Source organism: Mus pahari, chromosome 3 (genome assembly GCF_900095145.1).
Source record: "Mus pahari chromosome 3, PAHARI_EIJ_v1.1, whole genome shotgun sequence".
Lineage (NCBI taxonomy): Eukaryota > Metazoa > Chordata > Mammalia > Rodentia > Muridae > Mus > Mus pahari.
In genome coordinates, this window is record NC_034592.1 from 128,414,078 (window position 1) to 128,439,927 (window position 25,850).

Genomic DNA, 25,850 nt, shown 5'->3' on the forward strand with positions numbered 1-25,850 from the left:
CACCGACTAGGATGTTACTGTCCAGTGCCTTCACTGAGCACAGTCACTGTGGGTCTTTTGGACTCCCATTGTTTAATGACGACTGTTAAATATCAGTTGTTAGAATTCACACATTCTGAGGCATGCTGGGAGATACATAGTCTCTAGGCAACTATGACTACAGAATTCACAAAGCTTGGGACTGACAGTAGTGCTATGGTTAATCGTACTTAACAAATACATTAACATAAATCCAAGATTTCCCAAACTGATCATAGGACACTGTGCCTCACCATCTGTGTATGCAGGCCATTATTTTCTCAACAAGCTACTACAAAACTAGTTTGAGAGAAAAACTGAAGACAAACTAAAATGTTCCTGGTAAATAAAGACTTAGGGTCAAAAACCAGTTACTATAAATCAGTTCAGATATTCAGGGATAATACTAGCACAAGTCCATTTAATTGTATGAGAAGTAGACACATGATGCTGAAAGGCGGCAGGGGCAGGGGAAGGTGTGCTGAGAAGTAGACACATGATGCTGAAAGGCGGTGGGGGCAGGGGAAGGTGTGCTGTTGGAACAATACTGACATCAGTATACTCCTTTTCTAATGGAATCATCAAAATGAGGTGCCACCATACTATTGCTTGTTTGAGAAAACTGAAAATCAACTGAAACGTACAGCTGCCACATGGAGGTGTTTGAGTTGGACTCAAGGTTTGTGGTTTTAAAGACAGATGAAATCTAAAAGTTTCAGACTCAAGAGCACCGTCAATGATAAACCTGTGTCTATTCCTGGAAAATGGACCTTGAACACTTGAGTTTAGTCTGCTAAGCACATGAATTCCATCTAAGAAAGACAACAGGAGCAAATGCTAGAAACGCTCGGACTCAAGTAACAAAACTTAGAAAAAAACTCCTTTACTTGCAGTTTCTCACCCATAGTTAAATCCAAGAGCATTTTAAAAAAGAATTCAAAGATGCCAAACAACTCCTTACCAAGTAAATACATAAAAACATTTAGGAGTCAAAGTTCTAAACTGTTCATTTATAAAAAGCAATTAAAACATTTAAAAAGATGAGGATTCACTCTCATCAATGTCCTTATCTGGATCCTGTTCGGCAGCTTCTCTTTCCTGTTGCTGTTTCTTCCAAAGCTTGGCCATCGCCAGAAGCTTGAGGTTAGGCTGGTTGGCAGCATCCTCTGGAAAGATGTAGTCCCGGTATTCTTCCCATCCCGCATCAGACTGCAGAAATAAATACATGAATTAAAAGGTGAGCAGACACGTAGCTGGAGCATGCTTCATTCAGAAGGCAGAATGAAGAATGTGTCTGGGGAACCTAGAGTCTCAATCCAACTATGGTACTGTAGAAAGTAACATCAGATCCTGCCGTAGAAGGAACAAAGGGCTGAGCCTAAACGAGTGACTGAGCCACCGTGCAGATGAGGTTACTGTAGCACTACACTGTCTCAATGAGAATGAAGGACCAAGTGGAAGGAAGCTAAACATCTAAGCACCATGGCTCCACAGGCAATCAGACACTCGGTGCCTCAGCTGCTGAGCACTTGTTGCTCTCACAGAGGGCCCAGGTTAGGTTTCTGGCACCTGCATGGTGGCTCCTAACCACCCAGTAGCTTCACTTCTAAGGGGTCCAATATCACTTTCTGATTTCTGAGGGCACCAAGAATGCATGTGGTACACATATATCCATGCATGCAAAGCATTCAAAATAATCTTTTTTCTTTGAGTTTTTACTTAATATTTAGTAGCAGAGGCCACATAGCGTTTAGTATTTGGACTCCTAGCTCTTCTCAGTTCCAATTGAGCATGGCTATTATTTCTAAATATTATCTTAAAATGGAGGCTTTCCTCATCTCCTACTTTCCACCCCTCAGTTGCCAGGCTTTTAAAAACATACACTAGATCATCTTCAACCCGAGTCTCTCAAGTCCACTCTTACGAGATGCCAGCACTCCAGGCCTATGTAAAGGTCTAAAATGATTCCCACCAAACTTGCTCTACCCTACAAAGCCTCAGGAATGGTACCTCTCTAAAAGGTGAAGCTCTCCCGCCCCACCCCACCCCAGTCAACAGACAGCAGCTTCATACAGCTCCTAGACTCCACCTTCACTCAGAAGGCTTGGCCCCCTGCTCTGTCCCAGTAGCTGGATACAAGGGGCTCCTTATCCAGGCTGTCTACATCTGCTTTGAAGAATGTTCAACTACTACTCCAAAGCACAGATTTCAAAGTCAGATGCATTTCTACTCCTTTGACATGGGAGGAACAAACCCAGTACTGAGCCCTTACCCCATCGTCGGCCTGGACCTTTCTTCTCTTCTTGACCTTTTCTGGCATGAGTTTGTCTACTCTCTCCTTGTCTGCTACGGTTCCAAAGTCGCCTTCAAAACTTCTCCAGGATTCCAGCAGCATAAGCCTCTCTTCTTTCTCCTCACAGTGTCTCATGGATCTGTTGGCTTCTTGATAAATCTGTCTGCATTTAGCCACACTTCCTTCTTTCCCAGATGATAACTCAAACTGAGCAAAACTGATCCATACCTTACCAAAAAAAAAAACAGAACAAAATTAACCATGTCACTCAGAAGAAAGAAACATAGAGACCACAAAGTTAGTTTCTCCAGATCATGATGTATCCACTGATAATCACAGATTGATACATTGAACATATGCCTCAGTGTCAGTGGGGAAGCAGTCTTCTGCTTTTAGATGTTTGACATAGTTTTTTTGTTTTTTTTGTTTTTTTTTTTAAAAGATTTATTTATTTATTTAATGCATGTGAGGACACTATAGATTTCTTCAGACACACCAGAAGAGGGCATCAGATCTCATTACAGATGGTTGTGAACCACCATGTGGTTGCTGGGAACTGAACTCAGGACCTTTGGAAGAGCAGTCAGTGCTCTAACCACTGAGCCATCTCTCCAGCCCCAACATAGTTTTAAAGTTATAGAAAAAACATCTTTAACCTGTGGTGCCCAGGAGATTCACGGCATACAAACAGTGACCTGGCAGAGGTCTGAGGTCTAAAATCAGTGTTTCTAAGTCCTCGGGAACAACAGGTTCTAAGAACAAAGGCATTAAAATAGTTTGTCTAAAACATCAAAGCTGCTGAACAAATAAAATGAGAGACTATTAAAAGTACAGGATACCTTGACATGCTGTGTTCGCTGAAGCAATTGTCGGTAAAGGTTTCGTGTTCTTTCAGTTTCTTCCTGCTCAATCTCAAAATCAATATATGATTTCCAAAGTACCTAAGAAAAATAATGGGTCAATCTTGGCAAGAAGAAAGCCACATGCCCCTATAGTTCAGCCATCCTGATCTATATCCAGGAATAAACTTTCACTTAACAATTAGACTGCATGTGGATGGTAATACTAGCCTTTAGAAGCTTGCCAAAATGTAACTAGAACTTTACACAGGAAAAATGGCTTTGGATTCGGGTTTACATTTTCTTTTTAAATGCTTAACATAACCAAAACTTGTCAAGAATTCCAGGTACTTTCATGATGCTGCCCATGTAGTTAACTTTTAGGGACAAGATTGGCCAGATTAGCCACTGTGTGTTCTTACCCCATACCAAATTGGTATTAAGCTAAAAGCATTAAAGATTTATTTAATGTATACAAGTGCTCTATCTGCCAGGTATAGGTACACTTGGATGCCAGAAGAGGGCATCATATCACATTATAGATGTTTGCAAGCCACCATGTGGAACTGAACTCAGGATCTCTGGAAGATAAACTAAGCCTTCACTCCAACCCTGAGTTCAAAAAACATTAACTGCTCATCACAGTCACAAGAACAAAAAAGGGCAAGGATGGGGGAGCTGGCAGTCTAATGGAGTACAGGAAGTGTGCCACAAGTGAAACCAGCAGTGTAGGAAGCTCTGCTCTAATGTAGGGTCACGTTAGTACAAGATCGGAGGCTAGGACAGTCCTATGGTTTACCTACTGAAGGCAAGCCGCAGCAGTGGGCTAGGAAGATCATGGTCCAGGCAAAACTACCCTATGGGCAGAGATATGTAGTCTCCACCCCCATTTCCTTTGTTCCAGATGTGGGGCCTACAGCTGGTTCCTTACTGGGCTTGTCCTCTCCCTTACCCTTCCTTCCCTGTTGCTGTGTGGGGATTGCTGCTGACAGTCCCCTGTTCACTTTCTTATTCAACAAATAGCAGAATCCTAATCAGAGTGGAAAAGACTATAATATTATAATGGTTGGATCACTTTTATACTTTGTTTAGGTGGTTAGCTAAGGGGGAATACTTGAGAAGTATCTAAAATACATTCAACTTGGGATCTCACCTCTGGCATATCCAAGCGTGGCTGGCTGATGGCTAATTCATAGATAGCCCGAGCTCTCTCAATATCACCAAGGATTGTCTCTAATTCTGCAAACTTAATCCACGAGGTACAATTTTCAGGTCCAAATTCCAAAAACTTTTCATAAAGCTTTCTGCATCTGTCAAATTCTCGAAGCTGCAGTTCCAGTTCTATGTACCCTTTGAATAACTTGTTCTTCGGACATTTGCCTATGGAAGTTCCCTGGAGAATACAAGGGCCAAGGGCACTGTTATACTCAATTGTTCAACCTTAGTCCCTGTGAATCTGTCCTAGAAGCTGGAGTCCCGAGTATGGCAGGCTTCTAGTATGGATGCTGTGCTATCATACAGTCTACCTGCTCATCAGGCACTTAGCTGACACTGAGGGCCTGTGCTCACTGGGGACTCATTAGCTACAGGTAGGACTGCAGAATTATACGGCCACTGGATTTTATACCTTCCCAGAATCCCCTAAAAATATGGATGTCAAACATACAAACCTTTTTTTTTTTTTTTTTTTTGGTTTTTCGAGACAGGGTTTCTCTGTGTAGCCCTGGCTGTCCTGGAACTCACTCTGTAGACCAGGCTGGCCTCGAACTCAGAAATCCGCCTGCCTCTGCCTCCCAAGTGCTGGGATTAAAGGCGTGCGCCACCACGCCCGGCTTACATACAAACCTTTAAATAAAAGGTAATCAAGCCTGACTTAACTACTGCCCACAGGAAGCAAATAATTTATCTGCAGGAAAACTGTATGTATACACAGTGATTTATCCTATTGAGACATTTTATGACAAATTATGAGGAAGGTGCATTCCGACTACTAATTCCAGACTACTAATCTGGGGACAGATCTAGTAACTGGTAGCTATAGACATTTCCCAGATTTTTGTTTTGAAAATATGGTTTCTCTGTAGCTCTGGCTGTCTGAGAACTCACTCTGCAGACCAGGCTGTTCTTGAACTCAGAGACTTGCCCTGCCTGTGCCTCTCAAGCACAGGGATTGAAGGCCTGCGCCACCACCCGCTTAAGTGCTGTCTTTGTATCTCTTGACAAGTTCATACACATACACAATATACCTTGATCATATTCGCCCCCAATTCCCCTCTCGCACTCTCCTGTAACAGGTACTGCCCACCTTCATGCCACCCTGAGTACAGGTAGTTTTGCCTATATGAGCACCAGCAGCCCATCTGTAACTACAGTCCTGAAGAAAATGACTTGTCCTCCTCAGCAGTCATCAGTTGTCAATAGCGCCCTGCAGGAGGTGGAGTCTCAGGAGCCCTGTCCAATTCTTGCAGGATGGCTTGATCTCCTGCAAGTCTCCTGCAGGCCACTGATGCTGCTGTGAATTTGAGTTACAGTCATACCACGTCCAGAAGACACTTCCCAACACTCCTCCCTACCATCCTGTTCTTTCTTACTTTCTTCTACCTCTTCTTCTTCAATGGCTCCTGGGCCTTGCGGGGATATCGAAGGGGGCTATACTCATGTCCCTCTTAGAATGAGCACTTGGCAGTCACTTATTCTCAAAGCACAGCACGGGCTCTGAGTTTTCGAATATGTCTCTGTGTATGCGTGTGTGTGTGTGTGTGTGTGTGTAATTCACACACACACACACACACACACACACACACACGATACCATTTCTGTTGCTCCCTTCCTCCTGAATTTTTTCTTTTCTGTTTTTGAGAAAAGGTCTTGCTATGTAGTTCAGACAAAGCTTCCTTGCTTCTTCTCAATAGGAACCATACAAACTGTAAGTGTGAAGATCTTTTTTTTGGGGGGGGGTTTTCAAGACAGGGTTTCTCTGTGTAGCCCTGGCTGTCCTGGAACTCACTTTGTAGACTAGGCTGGCCTCGATCTCAGAAATCCGCCTGCCTCTGCCTCCTGAGTGCTGGGATTAAAGGTGTGCGCCACCATGCCCAGCAAGTGTGAAGATCTTAACTGCCTCATAAAACTTAATGAAACACGCCAATCCCTTCTTTACTTACCAAAGCTCTTCTGGCAAATGGCAGATTTTTCTGTCTTATTTCAAACTGTGCATAATATAACCACATTTTGGCAAATGTAAACTACAAAACACAAGCACAAAAAGATCTGGTTTAAGAGGTGCATTTAAAATTGATTTGAATTCACCAAAGGCTACTGGTAAAATTTCATGGTGAGGAGGGATGCATTTTTTTATTTTTTTAATTTTTTTTTTATTTTATTTTTTTTAAAGATTTATTTATTTATTATATGTAAGTACCCTGTAGCTGACTTCAGATGTACCAGAAGAGGGAGTCAGATCTCGTTATAGATGGTTGTGAGCCATCATGTGGTTGCTGGGATTTGAACTCAGGACCTTTGGAAGAGCAGTCGGGTGCTCTTACCTGCTGAGCCATCTCTCCAGTCTGAGGAGGGATGCATTTTATTTGTTTTAAGCAAAGATGGCATTTATCAACAGTTAAAAATATACCAGGAGGCTGGTGAGATGGCTCAGTGAATGACGGTACCAGCTGTCAAGCATGACCCTTGTATTTAATCTCTTACTCCCCAAAGCTGTCTTCTATGGCACATGCACAGCCCTCCTCCCATAAATAAAACATATAGTAAAAACCTCTATACACACAGATGATGGCTTAGATACTGTACTACATATCATGTACATAGCATGGCAGCTACTGCTTTGAATTTTTATGGGCTGCTTATAAGTTGGTAAATATCCTATTTCTAAGAACTCAACTCAGTCAGCACTTCCAAATAGGATTTTTTGTTTCTCATTTTGGGAAATGCAATAGAGGTAGCATTTTAACATCCGCAAAGAAGCCATGTGTTCAACCACACAAGCATGCTCTCAGTTATCAGAAGACCCACTTGGACTCTCCATGTCTGTGTTCTATCTTCCAATCTGTCTCTCTCAATTATTGAACCACCACCACCACCCCCGATCCCCCTGGATTTCTACACTGGTAACTGTATTACTTGTCATAACACAAACTTCTATGAACTAGGGTGTTTCCTCAGGCAAAGACCATCTCTTGTTTAATATTTTTATGGTGCTACTCACTTGAAAATTCAGTTGATACATAGAATTTTATAAGTAGTAAAACAGGATTTTGATCCAGCAAGTGTACCTTTTTGTGAGGAATTAGTTCCAAAGACGCTTGATATACCTGCCTTGTTCTCTCAGGATCCTGCATAAAGATGATAGATAAATAAATAAATAATGTTAACACTTATTTCATCAATTAATTTCATACCTGTAGTAAAAAACAGACCTCCATTTCTCAAGGTGATATTTTTAAATATTGATCTCATTTATGATCAAAAAATAGCAACTATTTCTGATCATCAAACTTTTTTTCTAAAACAACGTGGCTATCAAAGTTTGAATGCACAATGTAGAAAGGCCTTAGCCTGACAGCAGATAATCTCAGATTAACAGAGGACAGTCTTTACCTATTACCTACTTCTGGAAATGCCACTTGATTTTTTTTTTTTTTGGTTTTTCGAGACAGGGTTTTTCTGTATAGCCCTGGCTGTCCTGAAACTCACTTTGTAGACCAGGCTGGCCTTGAACTCAGAAATCCACCTGCCTCTGCCCCCCGAGTGCTAGGATTAAAGGCATGCGCCACCACGTCCGGCGGCCACTTGATTTTTACCAAAAGCAAAAATATACAATCTGGCCATGATCTTTATTTGTGATCAAAGATATTATTAGGTACTATATGTAATTAAACTGCTTCTCTGGTCCATTGTTTGAAATGCTATCTATCTTACTGTACCTCAAAATTTTAAGATAAAACACCACCGAGTCTCAGCAGGCATAGTTTGAAGGATTCAAATCAGTGGATGGGGCTCTAAAAAAACTTAAAACTGTTTGTCTCAAAGATTGTAGCTATCAGTTACTACACAGAGCAGGCAAAGCCATGATACTAGGGTAAGAAAGGTATTCATGGCTGCCCCACATTCACCTTCTCACCTTGGCCTCCAGCTCTTCATANAGTGCATAGTTAACCCAGAGGTAGATGTAGCGCTTCCAGTGCCTCTTCTCCTGGATGGGTGGCACATTGGCAATGGCTCTCTCATAGACTTCCCGCACAGTGTCGGCTTCTGCCTCACTTTCCACCAAGCGTAAATAGTCAAACCATGCATCATAATTGTGTGGATTAGCCTAGAAAGAAACCCAATTTAATCAATAAAAACAGAGCCAAGAGCCAGACTTCACAGGCTGTCAGAACTGTAAGGAGACACCAAACTTGCTATATTTTAGCAAATTTTCCCTTAAGATTTTTACCTGCTATCTCCGTTTAAAACTCCCTAAGATTGTACAAAAGGAACATAAAAGGTCGCTGGCTAGGGACCTTGAAGCAGAGGCTCTTTCCTCTCCTGACATCATGTAACAGAACTGCTTGATAATGACATTCCATTTTTTTCTAAGACAGGGTCTCACTCTATATCCTAGGCTAACCTTGAACTCATAATTATCTTGCCTTGGTCTCCCCAGTCTTGGGACTACATAGGCTTTAAACTACTTACTGTATATAGCTTTCAACTTGTATACATGTATTTTTAAATATATGGCTGTATACCATTATGTTGATAATGAAATTACAATGGGTATATATCAGACTCTAAATCAGGGAACCCACCTTTCAAATAACAGTAATTTTTTTCTGAACACATTTTACTGACCTACCACTTTACCAGATTTAGTCCTTTGCTAGAAGCTATCTCAATCTGACTAAGCAAAAGATATACATAACAGTGAGAGAAAAATCCTGCTATCTTCGACTGAAATCAAAAGGATATATTATAGAGATAAGAACAGAACTGTTGGGCTGGAGAGATGGCTCAGAACTGTCTATTGCAGGTCTCTTGCTCATGCTCATGCCATGCCAGGTGTTTGGAACAATCTCTGACCCTCCCATCCTTTTCCAAAAATGAGCTCAAATAGATGCTGTATTTCTTTTCATGCATGGACGTGATATGAAATCTAGGCTGGCCTCAAACTAACAACTTTTCCGCCTCTATCTCCCACGTGCTAGGATCCACATTTCTTTAGTTGGCTATCAGTTAAAGGTCTTTGCACCTGGGAATGGCATAGTAAATCCAAGTACGGCTTGTTCTCCTTCCTACCAGCCACATTTACTCTAGTTTGTCTGAAATAGCTATCGAGTCTGTTAAGGCACCATCAAGAGAGTAATCAGTAGCCCCACTTGCTGGTATGTGCGCCAGCCCAGAGAACTCTAACATGAACCATCTACAGCAGTGCCCACCTTTACTTCTTCTTCATACTGGAATCTCCGTTTGCTCACGATGATATCTTCTATACCCCTCCGGTCACCAAACTTCTTCTCAAAGATGGTATAGTTTTTCAAGAGTACTTGGGCCTCCTCTTTGGAAATCCTATCCAGGGCATATTTGTAGATAACTCGTACCCTTTCAAACTAAAAGAAGGTAGGAAGATTATCATCTAAAACATAATCTCATTTTACTCACACCTTGAGAATAACTGAAACTTATTACTTATAAATTAAATTTTGAGGCCTTGATCAGAAAATTCATATTTAATAAAATAATTCTATATTTAATAGCTCTACATTAACTTTTCCCTATTTAGTACTGTCATAAAACTTCTCCATCCTGGGTCCTCTCCCAGGCTGGTAGGCAACATCTCCACGGCATGCCTGCTCATGCCCAAAGCCCCATGAGTCTGCTTTGGTTCCTCTCCTGTTCTCCTCTCCTTCAATGACACTTTGAACAAGTGTCAATCTATTTTTATCTCTTCACTCCTGCCCTTTTCTCCTTTATCCTGCTGCTGACCCACCTCCTTTTCTAAATAGTAACATTTGAAAAATCTCATTGGATTCCCTGGTTTTACCACCTTCCTCCTTGGTAGTTAGTGCTGATGATCAAACCCAGACTTTGACTCATGTTCCCAAATGCTCTCCTACATCCTCAGCCCTCCCCTGGCTTCACTTTTGCTATGCCCCTACCCTGCTCCAAAGTACTTTCATGAACTAGCCAGAAGCTCACTAAAATATTGTCCAGTCACAGTCCCAATTAAAACCCTCTAATCGGTGCCTTGTAGAGACAAGCTGACCCCTCCAATTCTGACCCCTTCTTTTCTGTGTACACCATGGAAGAAAAGAACTGGTTTATTTGTGGGACAATCTGTTTCCATTCTACATTATCTCCTTTGCTTGGTTGCATTGGTTCTTCGCCTCCCAAGCTAATTATCTATACGACCCTTGAATCAGGATACCAAATGACTCTCATCAGGTTATACATGTGCTTCTGTGTTTCCGAGATAAGGTCTATGTACTGTAGTGCCTCCAGAGACATGCTTCTACTGCCTCAGCCTGAGTCAGTCCTCAATTCTGTGCGAGTTGGGGTTGAAGAGATGTGCCAAGACACCTAACTCCAAGTATTCATCTTTTTTTTTTTTTTTTTTGGTTGGTTTTTTGAGACAGGGTTTCTCTGTGTAGCCCTGGCTGTCCTGGCAGTCACTTTGTAGACCAGGCTGGCCTCGAACTCAGAAATCTGCCTGCCTCTGCCTCCCAAGTGCTGAGATTAAAGGTGTGCGCCACCACCGCCCGGCTCAGGTATTCATCTTTAAAGACGTAATTTTCACACAGAGCAGAATGAAATTAAGACAGATATTGTAATGATCACTCAGCTCCAATGTAGAGCTCAGCAATACATGCATTCTGTTCCGTATTAAATTATGGTTTTATCTAGAAAACATTTTCTCCATGGATAAGCAAATAAAATAAAACAGATGAATTCATTTGACTTACTTCTTTTTGATTTTCTTCAAATTTAGCAAAGGCCACATAGAGGTGTTCGTCCATATGCTCATCCCCAAAAAACTCAACCGCTCTCTCGTAGACTTTCCGCGCATGAGCAAAGTAAGCATGCTTCTCTTCAAATCTTGCATACTTGATCCAGTTCTTCACAGCAGGGTGCACAAGCACAAGTACAGGCAGGGGAGTGAAGGAAAGAGCAGGCAGGACAACGCGGCTAAGCCAGTAACAGGCTGGGGCTGGCCCAGTGGCAGTGCCCATGCACAGCATAGACCAAAGGTTCAATGCCCACATAACAGACCCCAAATCTTACTAACCTCCCAAACTCCAACAATTCCAAGTACAAGTGGGGATGAACACACACAAAGGAGGCTAGCAACTAACCCACAGCCTGAGAGGTTGGGCTCACCGCACTCTCTTGATCTCCCTTCAGTGCTGACTTTAGTATTATAGCAGTGGGACAAAGTCTGAAGCCAAAGAAAACCTCAACCCGGTTACAAACCATGTGATCTTCAACAAGTCATCTGTCTGAGTTTTTTCATGTGTGGAAAGGGAAAAAATACTATCAATTTCATCCATCATTGCTTTATGAAATGAGGATGTTTATGAAGCTTAGCACTTTCTGGCCAAAAGACCATGGCCAATAAAAAGCACCTATTCTATTAAATGCTCATTACAACAATCTACCCACAACAAAAGAACAAACTGCCACAAAAAGAGAGCTGCTATCTAAAGCTAAAGACAAATCTTCAACTGCCATTTATTAACAGAGCACATCAGCCTTCCTAGAAGAAGCCAATCATTTCCACAGTGAAAATACACTCGAGGGGAGCAAAGATGTTAAGAACATCAGCTCTGAGGTTGATTTCCTGGGTCAAATACCCCTATGCTACCACCTGAGACCCTTATCAAGTTGCTTAGTCAGTTTCTTAACTTGTTGAATGGGGTAGTTCCTACACTTCAGGATTTTTCACAAGCACTGACAGTATTAAGTGCTTAGGGTCTTATCAGCTACAAACCAGGTGTTCCTCAAGCCTCTGCTAAGCCACTATTGAATGAGTAGAGACAACTGAAGATCTTAATGTTGCACAGCAGGGTTCTCACTGCTCACAGCAGTTCTGGAAAGCCACTAAGAACTCTCAGTCACTGAAGCCAAACCACTGATCCTAGGAGGAATATGCGTGCACACATCTCCCACAGACCACAGCGTTAAATACTAAAGCCAGCACATCCTATTTTCTTGTGTGTGTGTGTGTGCAAGCACATGCACATATGGGTGCAAGAGGCCAGAGGCTAACATCAGGTATCTTACTCAGTTGCTCTCCACCTCATTTTTGGATATGGGGTCTTTCACTGAGCCTAAACTCAGGGCCTCAAAATATGTTAGACACATGCTCTATCCACAAGTATATACCCTGACTTCATTATGTTTAGTTTTAATTTTTCTCATATAGAAAGACACAAAGGCTCAAGGAACTAGATGACTCTGTAGTCATTTATTAGCTGGAGTCACAGCTAGTAAGCAGTGAACCTTTGGATGAGCTCCATTAGCAGTGCCAATGATCAACACAGACCTCTGGTTCTAGCAGCTAGGACTTTGTGCAAAACCCAAAAACAAATCCACAATTATCTCTGAAAAGACTCAAATGACCCAGTCTACACATTTTTATTTGACCAGTTTCTAACCCTATAGAAAATTGTGAAAGGGACAAAACGTGCCTTCCTAGCTTCCAATGTCACATTAGTAGCTACATGTCTTTACTGTGACATCTTTTTGGGAGGTAGACACCCATGACAGCCATGTACCATTAATACCTTATTCAAAGGATATAGCGTTCATAGATGGTGCGGGCCCGCTCCACCTCTTTGTATCTCAGCTCAAAATTGATGTAGGAGTGCCAGGCCTGCTCCTCAGGCTGCCATTCCATCCAGCGTTCAAACACCTGTCGCGCACCAGCAACATTGCCCAACATCTCCTCCATGTATGTGTACTTGTACCTGACAAAATCATCCAAAGATGCCTGCTATGGTCAAAATTACACGGGAGGAAAAGTAAAGCTTTAACACTCCTTTTTTCTTCTTTTTCTTTTTTCTTTTTTTTTGGTTTTTCGAGACAGGGTGTCTCTGTATAGCCCTAGCTGTCCTGGAACTCACTCTGTAGACCAGGCTGGCCTCGAATTCAGAAATCTGCCCACCCCTACCTCCCGAGTGCTGGGATTAAAGGCGTGTGCCACCACACCCAGCTTAAGTTTTAACACTTCTAACGCTTTGTTAAATGCAAAGATTTCAAGGTTTTTTGTTTTGTTTTCTTCGTTTTTCAAAGACAGGGTTTCTATATGTAGACTTGGCTATCCTGGAACCAGGTGGGTCTCAAACTCAGATATCCATCTGCCTCTGCCTCCCAAGTCTTGGGACTAAAGGTGTGTGCTACCACTGCCTCGTTGATTTTAAGTTTTATCTTTCCAAGATGTTTAAGCAAATGTTTTCTTATTAAAATATAAACCCGAAAAAGAATTAACCATGGGGGAGGAAGGCTTCATTAAGAAGTTTCTTATGAATAAAAAATTGTACTAAACATTTAAGTTTGATTACATAGCCATGGAACATTAGAATTATGATTCAGAGATTATGTGACATTAAAAAAGAGTGTATTCTTTTTAAGAGTGTATTTTTAAAAAAATAGAATATAATAATCAACATATACAACTATTATAATTGCAATAAAACTAATACACAAGCAAGTGGTACTTTGCTAGTACAGGAAGACTGCTTTGTGCAATTAGCAGCTTACCAGAACTGGTTGACTCGTGGCAGAGTTGTTATGGCACGGTCCCAGATATTTCGGGCATGGTTGACCTGGCGGTTCTTCATCTCCATTTCTGCGTATTTCAGCCAGAGGGTGAGATTTCGGTGGTCCACATCTAAAGCACGCTCGTATATGGATCGAGCCCTTAACAGATAAGACATGGAGACCATCAAAGGCAGCACCTTGGCATATGCAGCAGCCATAGCCCAAGTGCAGCAACGCCCTCCTGTGTTGCTAGGCATCTATCATGGGCTACCTTCTGGTCATAAAAAGAGGAAAAGCAATGGCGTTCTCAAGTTATCGTACAGTCTTTAGAGATGGCGTGCAATTATTTCATGATGTCATGAGCAGTATAGTCAAGGTCTAGACAGGAAACACAGTGAGAAACAGCAATGTTTGGTGAAATAGGCTAAGTTGCAAGAACTCCAGAACCAAGAATGGGAGAGATAGTTGTAGTTTGTTTAGAAGTCAAGGTTGGTGGAGAAGGGCACCTTCAAGGGGTCAAAGCAGAGAGCAAACAAATGGCACAGGGATTGGCAAGGACATGGTCACAGTGGAGCACAGGCGCAAGGGAGAGTGCAGAAAGGCTGGTCAACAGGAAGTGAAGGCCACCCACGTTTTTATCTTGACAACAGATTTCAGGAGAACATTTCTATTTTTGAAACAATTATTTTGAAATAATATTAAATTAACACAGGAAACAGATAAAACACTGTTCTTTAGTGACAGGAGTATGAGCAACAAGACTCATGTAGAACCTCCCGAGACACTCCTCAACCGTCTTTCCCAGTGCCCAGTGCCTCAGGGGGCTCTATGGGGGAGAAGCTGTACTAACACAGTACAGCTCCATGCTTTACCCTTCCTAGATTTTCACGTGCTCATTTACACACTCTTTGTATACAGACACTACAGTCATGGCAATTTTACCTTTGAATTTCCTTTAGACTTTCCTCCCATTGTGCGTATTTTATCCAGTTGCTAATCACAGTCCTATTTTTTCTTATGTTATCTTCAAAAGTCTGAAAGGCAAAAGGGGAGCAGGGAGCAGCATAGTAAAGAGAAAATGACTTTGCTTTTCCTTATAATATACATTTCTCATTTTACTCTTCCTAAAAGAAATGATGTCCTAGATGCTGAGGAACAAAAACTTCCCTCCATAAGGGTATCAATGACAGGTGCTTCTCTAAAAGTTATGGAGACAAGAAAAACGTAGGGGTAGCTATTGGAAGATTTTGCTGCTCTCTGTAACAATTAATAAGTACTTTAATATATTCTACTCTCATTCCTACTAAGAACAAGAATGCTAAAACAACTTTTAAGATTACGTTCAAGTGCTCAGTAATTTATAGAACTTCCCATATAACTTTCATAATATTCGTGGATTAAATAATTCCAAATATTCACCTGAGGTCCAATCACATAGGCTCTCTGGGAGTTCTCTCCCAGGCCCTTGCTCCCACTGTGGACAGCGACTGGGACAGACGTGCACAGTGCAGTCTAACAGACTCACCTTCCTTTTCCGGAGTTTGTAATCGTTTAATTCTTCCTCATCTGTGATCTTCTGCTGAGGTGGAGGCGGGAGGAGCTCGAGCTCTCTCTCTTTAGCTTCTCTGAGGAGCTGCTCGGCAGTTATCTGCACCTCGGCCGGCGCCTTGTTCTTCACCTTTTAAGAAAAAGAGACGTTCCTATCTTGGGTAGTGCTCGCCACACACGATTTTAAAATCCTTGTATATTTTCCAGGACATAAAGTTCCTAAGAATGGCCAGGCGTTGGTGGTGCACGCCTTTAATCCCAGCACTTGGGAGGCAGAGGCAGGTGAATTTCTGAGTCTGGTCTACAAAGTGAGTTCCAGGACAGCCAGGGCTATACAGAGAAACCCTGTCTCAAAAGAAAAAGAAAAAAACAAACAAACAAACAAAAAAAAACAAAAAACCTTCCTAAGAATGAGCCCAAGATGCCATCTTTGAATGACATCTTCAATTGTCTATGAGGGGCAGGGGGAAAAAAAAAATCAGACTCCTTCCTCTTTATAACCAGTTTAGAGAACTCCTCTACATATTTTAATCCCTCTAGTGGACAAGTTGGTTTTCCATGACATTTTAGGTCAACTGAAACTTTTTTTTTTTTTTTACTAAATCTTCATCATTAGCCTGTAAGCTTTTAGAGCGCATGAAGATATAGTTCCAACACAGGAGCTAAAAGTCAAATGTGTTCAAGTGCAGATGAATCCTAAGTTCTAATTGGCTTTTTTACTATTGTGATAGAAAATCATCAACAAAAGCAGCCTGCGGAGGAAAGACCTGACTGATTGGCTTACACAACTCTACCACAGTCCATTAGGAAAGGAAGACAGGGCAGGAAGTTCGAGGCCTACCAGCTGTGCTCAATCTGCCCTCACAGACTATTCCGGAGACCCTGCCCAGGTGTGGCACTGCCCAAGTGGGGGGGGGGGGCTGTCTGCATCAATCGGTAATCAAGAAAATGCCTCACACACTTGCCTACAAGCAATCTTAGGGACGGATTTTCTTAGTCCAGTCGCCTCTTCTTAGATAACTTTACCGTGTGTCAAGCTGTCAAAAACTTAGCCAGCATACATTCCCTGGCTTTTATGATTCAGGATGGGGAGAGGGGTAGGGGGCAGCTACCACATTAGACTTTTACAATAATTACATGTGGAAATAAGAACTTGTCTCCAGACAAAAAGGCCAAACCAGACTTCCAGAGAATGATTGTATGTGATGGTGAAGTGCAAGGCTTGACACTTATTAAAAATTGATGAAGTATCGACCACAGCTGGAAATATAATAATTTACTGTCTAACTTAAATTTTATGCCATTGCACAGAGCCTATCTTCTCCCATTCTCTCCACTGCCTAACTTTGACGCAGCCTAAGTGTTAGCTTCCTTCACAAAGTTTACCCGCAAGTTTACTGGCACCCTTCTGGCTCTTGCCCATGGCATATCTTACAGAACCTGGCTACATCTATCAGGGTTGCCATTTCGCCCTTTCTCCAGTTTTAGTGGAGCACTCTCGCCCGAAGGAAAAGTAGGAGATCCCCAGAGACTAGCAAAGCAAGCAGTTTACCGAACCGGACCGATCCGATGCTTTGCAACCCTGGAAGGACGGCTGGGCAGACGCGAGACGAGCTCGGAGTGACAAGACCCAGAGCCACCTCACCGACCACCTGTCTTCTTGGACCACGGCACAGAGATCGCTGTCCCGAATCTCTGGTGCCCGACACCGCAGATGCTGTTCGGGGGCTCCTCCCGGTCGCCTACCTTGGCCACTTTAGGAATGCGCTGTTTCCCGGCCGCCGTGGAGGCCGCCATGACTGCAGCCGCGGAACGCGAGCGTCCCTGGTCGACAACCGGACTTCAGAAAAGCACTTCGCGGACCCGCCCGCACGAGAGTCAGCCACAACAAACTAGATACCGGAACCGGAACCGGAAATTGCCAAGGCGACCTTTGACCGCCGCAGGAGTCAGGGGAAACGCCGCGTCGTTTCCGTAGCAACCGTGTGCGCGTCCTCTGTGGAGCAGTGCGGCTTGCTGGAGCTGCGGGCGAGGTGGGTAGGGCGGGCTGCGCCGCAGGGATATGAGGCTCGGGCGGCGAGGGCTCATCCAGGTCCGTCTCCGGGATGCGTGCAGCTGTAGACTGCACCTTTGAGGGGCGTAGAAACCCATCTCGGGTGTAGAAACTCCGGAGAGAAGGAAAGAGCGCCGAGGAAACCCTGCAAGCAGCCTGGGCAGCGGTGCATGCTGGGAGTTGTAGTTAGTCCCTGAGTCCCCGCCCCCTCTCCTTAGGCTTCCCCGCGATTGGGCCAAGTTAATGATCTTGAAATGTGGATTTTTTTTTTTTTTTTTTTAAATAAAAAGAGGCATTTTTGAAACAAGATGTTAGAGAAAGTTGGAAATTAGTCAGTATCAAAGCACCTATAGAAACTGACCAAATTTTAAGTCTGTAAATTTGTTTTTATTATTTCAATTCTGTTATTCTTAATATCCTTGTCTATAAAAGGATAAAAATACTTATTTCCTTAAGATTAAAGAAAAAAAAAATCTGTCTATGTAAAATACTCGCTAGATGTTAGTATGTATAATATCTGAAGTATATTAAAAACTGATTTCGCATGTAGTTAAGATAAATTTTTAAAATAAAAATTTTGGAATTGACAGCAAAATTGGGAAGATGAGCTTCTCCTACTCCCTTTTTCCCCACCCTCAAAGGGCTTTCTACGATCCATTACCACCCACCCCATGATAGTTCATTGTCAGCACTGGTGAATTTACACTGACACATTATCAGTTACAAGAAACTGTTACAGTTCACTCTTTTGTTTTGTTTTGTTATTTTTTTTTTTTTTTTTTTTTGTTTTTTTTTTTGTTTTTCAAGACAGGGTTTCTCTGTGTAGCCCTGGCTGTCCTGGAACTCACTCTGTAGACCAGGCTGGCCTCGAACTCAGAAATTCACCTGCCTCTGCCTCCCAAGTGCTGGGATTAAAGGCATGCGCCACCACGCCCGGCTTACAGTTCACTCTTGTAACAGTCTGAGATTTAGGACAAAGGCAAGATGGTCTATATCTACTGTACAGTAACCTAGAGTTCCAAGTGGTCAACATCCTCAGGGTACCGCCTGCTCATTCTTCTCCCCCTCCAGCCTTTGTCCATCAATACTCCTTTTTTATTAAGCATTTTGTTTATTTTTAATTCCTTCTTTGAGAGTTTTGCATTTTAATCATAGTTACACCCCCAGCTTTCCCCAGATCTACCCCACTCCCTATTCACCCAACTTTGTGTCTTTTTGGTCTTGAACCTTTGAAGACTAATTTGTATTGCCCAGTCTTAGATATGTGGTCCTCTACTGGAGCCTGGTCAACTTACCAGAATGCTACCCTCTTAGAGAAAACTCATGCCTTCCAGAAGCTAAAATATGGCTAATTTCTCCACTGCCAGGCGTGGGATTGTGTGCCCATCTCTCCATAAGGGGATTTGGTCTGTCTTGGGTTTGCACAGATTTTGTGCTGCGCTGCTGTGTCCAGATGTTTTCTGTAGTCATCCACTGCCTCTTGCGCTCACACACTGCCTCCTCTCTGACAGTGAGAGCCTTGGGGGCTGAGAGAGTGCGGACACTGGACTGAGGTAGCAGGGATTGGTTGACCATTTTTTTTCTTTTTTGGTTTTTCAAGACAGGGTTTCTCTGTATAGCCCTGGGTGACCTGGAGCTCACTTTGTAGACCAGGTTGACCTCGAACTCAGAAATCCGCCTGCCTCTGCCTCCCGAGTGCTGGGATTAAAGGCATGCACCACCACACCCAGCTCTTCACCTATTTTTTTAATGTCTCTGTAGTTCTTTGTAGATGGTTGGAGTCATATACCTCTTCAGATTAGTGTCTTTCATTTAGTAACGTGCATTTAAGCTCCTTGACTTTATTAGTGACTTAATTAAATCCTTATGAGGTTTTCGTTACTGGTGGTATTAATGGTGATTTGTTTGTTTGTTTTGGTGTTGTTTGTTTTCTGTTATAAGGTCTTACTGTGTAGCCCTGGCTGGCCTGGAACTCCCAGAGATCTACCAGCTTTTGCCTCCCAAAGTACCGGGATTAAAGGCTGGTACCACTGCACCTGGCAATAGATAATTGTTTAAAGGAATTTCCATACTTACCCAACTCCTAGGATTTGGGGAAAAAATATGTATGTCATGATATAATTCCTACTCTTTCTAAACTTTCTCTTGCAATTTTTCCAAACTGCAAATGAGTATAGCAATATCAAAACATTTGCCACAGCTCTAAACCATGTCACCCAAATATTCAAAATCATCTCGTTTCCCAAACATTAAGTACATTGAAATTACTTTTGCTGTGCTCCTAAAGTGAAACCACCTGATAGGCCAATAGTTGCTAAAATAAGAGAGTGGGGAAGAGTAAGCTAATATCCCAGGTTTTGGAGATGTTGCCTAGATACCAAGGTCTTCTTGTCTTTGCAACTTGAAGTGCTTCCATTCGCAACAGCTGGGCGGCGCTAAGGACGACGGCACAGGTTCACCATAACACCAAGGCTGCACAACACAGACCACATCACACATGGGGACCTGCTTCTCTCCCATTGTGCTCTATGAAAAGCAAAAGTCCTCCTTGTACCCAGCTCTCACGGCTTGCTAAATGTCTGGGCTACGGAAACATCTAGACAGCTTCACTGATCACCTATTATTGAAAAATGGGAAATGGTTAAAAAAAATGAATAAATTGACATTTTTGATACCTCCCCATTTCTGTAAGCTTGGGCAACATGGAGCCATCCCCAAGAGCTATGTTTGCCTTGAAGGTGCTGATAAAACTTCTCTGTAAGCCTGTGCAGTTGCTGGCAGGAAGGCCACTGGAGGACTCCAGCCTGTCACCCTGCTATCTTCCCAGGGTCTAGTCAGCCCCATCTCCCACTTTTCACTGAAGATTTGCAGTTAAGGGAAAGCAGGACTGGTTTGATCTGAATCCCTGGGGAACAGTGAAGAGGGGGAAGAGAGCTCACGATGGGGAATGGCAGAGGCAATGCTGGCTTGAGATGCCAATGGTTTTTATTTCTGACCGCATGTGTATTGCCTCGGCCAAGCCACTGTTTTCCCCGGAGGTTTGGTTTCCTCAACAGGGCATGAGCACAATCCGTTTCATCTTCAGGGCCCTGCAGCATTCAATTTCTTTTCTTTTCTTTTTTTTTGTATAAAGTCTTTTTTTTTTTTTTAAGATTTAACTATTTATTATATGTAAGTACAATGTAGCTCTCCTGTCTTCAGACACTCCAGAAGAGGGCATCAGATCTTGTTACAGATGATTATGAGCCACCATGTGGATGCTGGGATTTGAACTCCTGACCTTCGGAAGAGCAGTCGGGTGCTCTTACCCACTGAGCCATCTCACCAGCCCCAGCATTCAATTTCTTTGGAATATCTAAGCTTAAAAAAAAAAGTAACAGGATACATCTTGTGATAAAAGTCACACATACTATGTAATTCCATTTATATAATGATTAAAAATTGGCAGAGATCAACTGTGTGCTAGAAGTCAGAACTGTGATCATCAGTGCAGGAGACTGACTAAGAGTTGCCCACTGGATAGCTTTCTATATTGTTCTCTGTCACCGTAGTGTCAAGCTGACTTCCCTGATTTCAGTTGACCTATTAGTATGTAATAATTCCTCTCTTGGAAGGGAAGAGAGGGAGAGCAGAAGGAGGAAGAGATATGGAAAGAAGAGGCAGACAAGCTTTGAGACGTTAAGTGAAAATTGAAAGCATTTTGTGGGCTACTGTTGCTGTCGGCAGCATTTCCCCACCTTTTTGGAACCCTGACACTCTGCTGTTGTAGCCATTAGAGGGTTCTGCTGAGAAAGACTGTGGAAAAGATGTGCATAGGAAGGAGGAAGGAAGTCTCGGTGATGGACTTCTTCTAAACCTTTGGTGGCTTTACTAGCTTTCCACTTTCTGGACAAAAATGAGCTTGTAAGAAAAAGTGGTTGATTTGAACTCAGGATCCAGAGGGCCCTGTCCATCCCTGCTCACCTAGCCCTGTTGCTGTGGGCCTCTAACAGCAGGATGATGGGAACTTAGGACAACCACCTGAGAAAATGTGACCCCTGAGTACCCCTACACAGGTTTACTCTGACCACATGAAATTAAGCAACTGTCCAGTGTTGTGAGATTAATAATGGATCTCTCTCTCTCTCTCTCTCTCTCTCTCTCTCTCTCTCTCTCTCTCTCTCTCTCTCGGACAGGAGAGAAAAATGTCCATCCTTACTTCTCCCAGAGGGAAGGTCGAGGTGGTGCACTGCCGAAGAACAGAATCACAGGACATCTTCTGTATCAAAAATCTCGTTAGAAAGTTTACTCAGAAGCTGTTTGGGAGACTCAACATAATCTATTTGCTGTAAGTACCTAGCCGAGTAAGGTCAAGAAGGCTTGTCAGTTTTACTGCTGGGCCAGGGAAGTGTTGCTTAGAGACAGAGCTTTTGCCCAGCACTCATAAGGCCCCGGGCTCAATTCCCAGCAAGAAAACCACTACCACCATTTAAAAAGCTTATCATGCACCCAAAAGGGAGTCCACTCCCTTGATCTCATGGCAGTTTACTGCACAGTGACAAATGCCTAGCAAGAAATCTAGGGAACAGCCAACCTCTCTGTCCTCTAACGATGTGTAAATTGAAGACATCTCATGGGCTTTAGAGTCAAGCAAACTTGAATTGAAACCTCAACTGACCCACTCACAGGTACGATCAGCAACCACATGATGGCTCACAACCATCTCTAATGGGGTCCGATGCCCTCTTCTGGTGTGACTGAAGACAGCGACAGTGTACTCACCAACATATGCTTATATACATGTATATCCACATATACATTGCTACAAATATGCTGTCGTACATCATAATCAAGGCAAATTGACTCCAGAATCCAAGGTTAGTTTGTGATTAGAAAATGGGTCAATTAGGGCTGGAGAGAAGGCTCAGGTAAGCAAAGTGATTGCCATGCAAATCAACGAAAAAAACCAAAACACCAAACCAACACCAACAAAACCCAGCAAGAACAACAACAAAAAAAAACCAAACAAACCCAACTTCCCCAGAGCCCCTAAAACAAAACTGGTACTGGGAAAGAGACAAGAGGCCCCCAGGAGCTTGCGAAGATGGCAGAGGCCATGCCTCAGAAAGTAAGATGGAATACAACTGAGGAAGACACTTAACATCAATCTCTGGTACGTTCAAGAATGAGAACTCTTGGCTTCATTCACAGATTATAGGAAGAAAATTATCTCAATGCCTGATATAATATAGCATAGTATAATATTTATACATATTTAACATAAATATATATAATATAATAAAATCTGATAAAATTTTAAGTTATTGTTCATTATAACTCAATATAAGAACTCCCTTAACATGCTGAAGCTATAAAACCATTTAATGCCATGATAATATATTAGATGAATTTCTTTTACTCCAATAAATGATGTGAGGTTATCTGTCACCATGTCTTTTATTTGTCACTGAACTGGATTTCTTAACTACTGCAGTAAGAAAGCATGCCACATGATGGTGTACACCTGCAATCCCAGCACTCAGGAGACTAAGGCAGGAGAATTGTGAGTTCAAGGCCACCCTGGACTGCATAGGAAGACCCTTTATCAAAACAGTAAAACTAAAGTAAAACAAAACGGTACATGTTGACAGCTGAGAAAACAAAATAGATTACTTATGGGCAAATGATTTATTCTTTGTTTTTGTTCCATTATTTACTCTTTGGTAATGATGGACATGTATATGTCTCGGTCTTATCTAACCAACTCCTCCTTCTCACTCTTCCTAGTACATCCCTTCCCACCTTCATGTCTGTCCACTCCCCCCCCTCCCCCGCCCTTTCCATTTTTAACCTACTGAATCTGGTTTTTCCTGCCTGATGGAATGTTAATGTCAGGTTCTCTTTGTATAGTTAAACATCCCTGCAGTAAGCTCATGAGTACAATGGCCTTGTCTTGGCCAAGACAGTGTTTCAGAGAACCGCTTCCCATCCTCCTCACATTACCACATAATTTGATTTTTTTGTGTATGAGTGAGATCCAAGATGGTTGTGAGCTGCCATGTGGGTGCTGGGAAATGAAGTTTGCTCCTCTGTAAGAGCAATGCGTGGTCTTAAATGATGAGCCATCTTTCCATCCCTCATGTTTTTTTCCACTCCCTCTTCCATGGTGTTTCTAGAGCCTGGGGTGATTTATTTATTATGTAGAACATCAGAAGGAATATGTAAAAAATAATCATTAGAGCCGGGCGTGGTGGTGCATGCCTTTAATCCCAGCACTCGGGAGGCAGAGGCAGGCAGATTTCTGAGTTTGAGGCCAGCCTGGTCTACTGAGTGAGTTCCAGGACAGCCAGGGCTATACAGAGAAACCCTGTCTCGAAAAAAAAAAAAAATCATTAGACTTAACATTGAAGTTTAAGGTTGCCAGCTGTCAACTGCATTTTCATAAACAGAACTAGTCATGGATAGTTTGGAAATGTTAGACATCTACACTTCTGCCAAAGAATATAAAGTATCTAGTCTAAAATTGACATGATCACCCCTATGTTCATGGGGGATATTGTCAATTTCTAAACGCTATTAAGGAAAAATTATATAAATCTAGGGTTACTGCCTATTAGATATGAAGATTTAAAGTCACAAATGGCCAAAACCAAGGATTGTTTGTTGAACTTGATAACAAAAATCTAATTTCATGTGGGAAAGCAAAAGATTCAAACAAATCTGGAAGAAGGAAACTCAATAGAGAGACATGTTCCAATAAAGATTCCTAGGTACAGCTCTGGGGATTGTATGGGGATGGCCGATGTATTGTCAGACCTTGATTGGCCAATTTGAATCCTATAAAGAGATCCAGGTGTGCTGGGTGTGGTGGTGCAAATTTTAATCCCAGTACTTGGGAGGCAAAGGCAGGAGGATCTCTATGAGTTCAAGGTCAACTTGGACTACATTGTGAGTTCCAGGACAGCTAAGACTATGTAGAGAGACTCTATCCTACGTGAAGGGCGGGGGGGGGGGGAGATACCCGTGTGTATGAAAGCTGATGATGAAGACAAGGCAGAAAGGGCTACCGAGAAAGGCTGTGCCATTTTATAAGTGGTGTTGTGACCATGTTCTAAAACTAGTACAGATAAGACAATAGATGTACATAGCAACTTCCCACCTTACAAAGTCTGGAATTAGTTTTGAAAGAATTTGTGGTTCCAGTGTGGTTAGTATCTAACGCTGAGGACAGACCTGCAACTAGGTATCTGTTCCCCCGGGGACCTGACCTCCTTGGGCCCTAAGCAGATACTTTAGACCTAGTGCAGCCTTTGCCTGTCTTATCTCCTTCCACCTCAGCCACGCTAACAACTCCATCCTCCCATCTGAACTTAGGTCCATCTTCACTCTGTTCCCTTCCAACATCGCCAACTCGCTCCATCTGGCTGGAGCAGGTTGGGTAGAGAATGTACAGCCTCTTCCTTGGTCCTCCAAGGCAGGTTCATTAATCGGGTATTGAGGCAGGAACTGCAGAAGGTGTGTGTCTTACAAGTGAGGCCCACATACAGAGCTTTGTCTTGTTTGAAAAGCTTCCACAAACCTGTTTTCTCAAATCCTGTACTAATTAAGCCATGTGCTAATTCCACGAAGGCTTGACATTCGGCAGCCAGTTAGTCCTGAAGGTAAGCTGGATCTTGGGAGCAATTTCGAAGGCAATTTTTCACTTCCTCAGTTGGTAGATCGGGAAGTACAGCTATGCCATGTGGAACAGTGTGGTGAGACTACAAGTCTGTTTGTAAGTCAGACAAGGTGACACAGTGCCTGTGATCCCAGTACTTGGGAGATGGAGACAAAAGTGTCGTGGAGTTCAAGGCCAGAAACAGTCCTGTTAAAATGTGATCCTTATAAAGGTTACGAGCAGCCTTAGAGGCCAGCATACTTCAGGAGGAAAGGTAAATTTACATTTTCATTTCCTGCAGCATCAAGAACATCTGCTCCCAAACCCACCCCTCTTTCATTTTGCCGCTAATTCCTGGCCCTTTGCCAGGCTGACCTGAAGGCCTAATGACTGATTCTTTTTTGAGACATTTCTCAAAACAATGATTTCTTTTCTCATATATTTAGTTTTTTTCCTCATTCACAAAGAAATGAGTAAAACTGATTAGGATAAAAAAGGAGCAGACTGGCCAAAGCAGATGAGTCAGGGCGGGAACTGAAGCTCCCATGCTGAGAGCAGACATCACACAGTGGCCAGGATGGGCAGAGCCCCATCCCAGCCTCCAATCTGTGTGTGATGAATCTAGTGAACACTGAGGTCTCTCTCTCACTCGCTTGAAACAGAGCAGAAAGGACGCTGCCTCACCAAGCTCCCCACCAAATACTCTTGAAA

At 42.7% G+C, this 25,850-nt stretch overlaps 2 protein-coding genes across 2 annotated transcripts in view; one reads left to right on the plus strand and one right to left on the minus strand.

Annotated features, from left to right (window-relative positions):
- Nucleotides 1-885: 885 nt before the first annotated feature.
- On the minus strand, nt 886-17,360 carry Crnkl1 (crooked neck pre-mRNA splicing factor 1). Its single transcript, XM_021192147.1, has 14 exons — nt 17,197-17,360; nt 15,428-15,580; nt 14,845-14,936; nt 13,903-14,061; nt 12,943-13,109; nt 11,106-11,284; nt 9,582-9,752; nt 8,285-8,476; nt 7,437-7,496; nt 6,312-6,392; nt 4,304-4,543; nt 3,151-3,252; nt 2,291-2,539; nt 886-1,227 (listed from the first exon to the last, which is right to left on the minus strand). The coding sequence occupies exons 1-14, from the start codon at nt 17,245-17,247 to the stop codon at nt 1,051-1,053; spliced, it is 2,073 nt and encodes a 690-aa protein (XP_021047806.1). The 5' UTR covers nt 17,248-17,360; the 3' UTR covers nt 886-1,050.
- Nucleotides 17,361-17,461: 101 nt separating this feature from the next.
- Cfap61 (cilia and flagella associated protein 61) overlaps nt 17,462-25,850 on the plus strand; it is a 276,129-nt gene continuing 267,740 nt past the window's right edge. The window contains exons 1-2 of the mRNA XM_029536666.1: nt 17,462-17,483; nt 21,679-21,830. Coding sequence (XP_029392526.1) covers nt 21,688-21,830 — 143 coding nt within the window. The 5' untranslated portion in view covers nt 17,462-17,483; nt 21,679-21,687. The remainder of the gene's footprint in view (nt 17,484-21,678; nt 21,831-25,850) is intronic.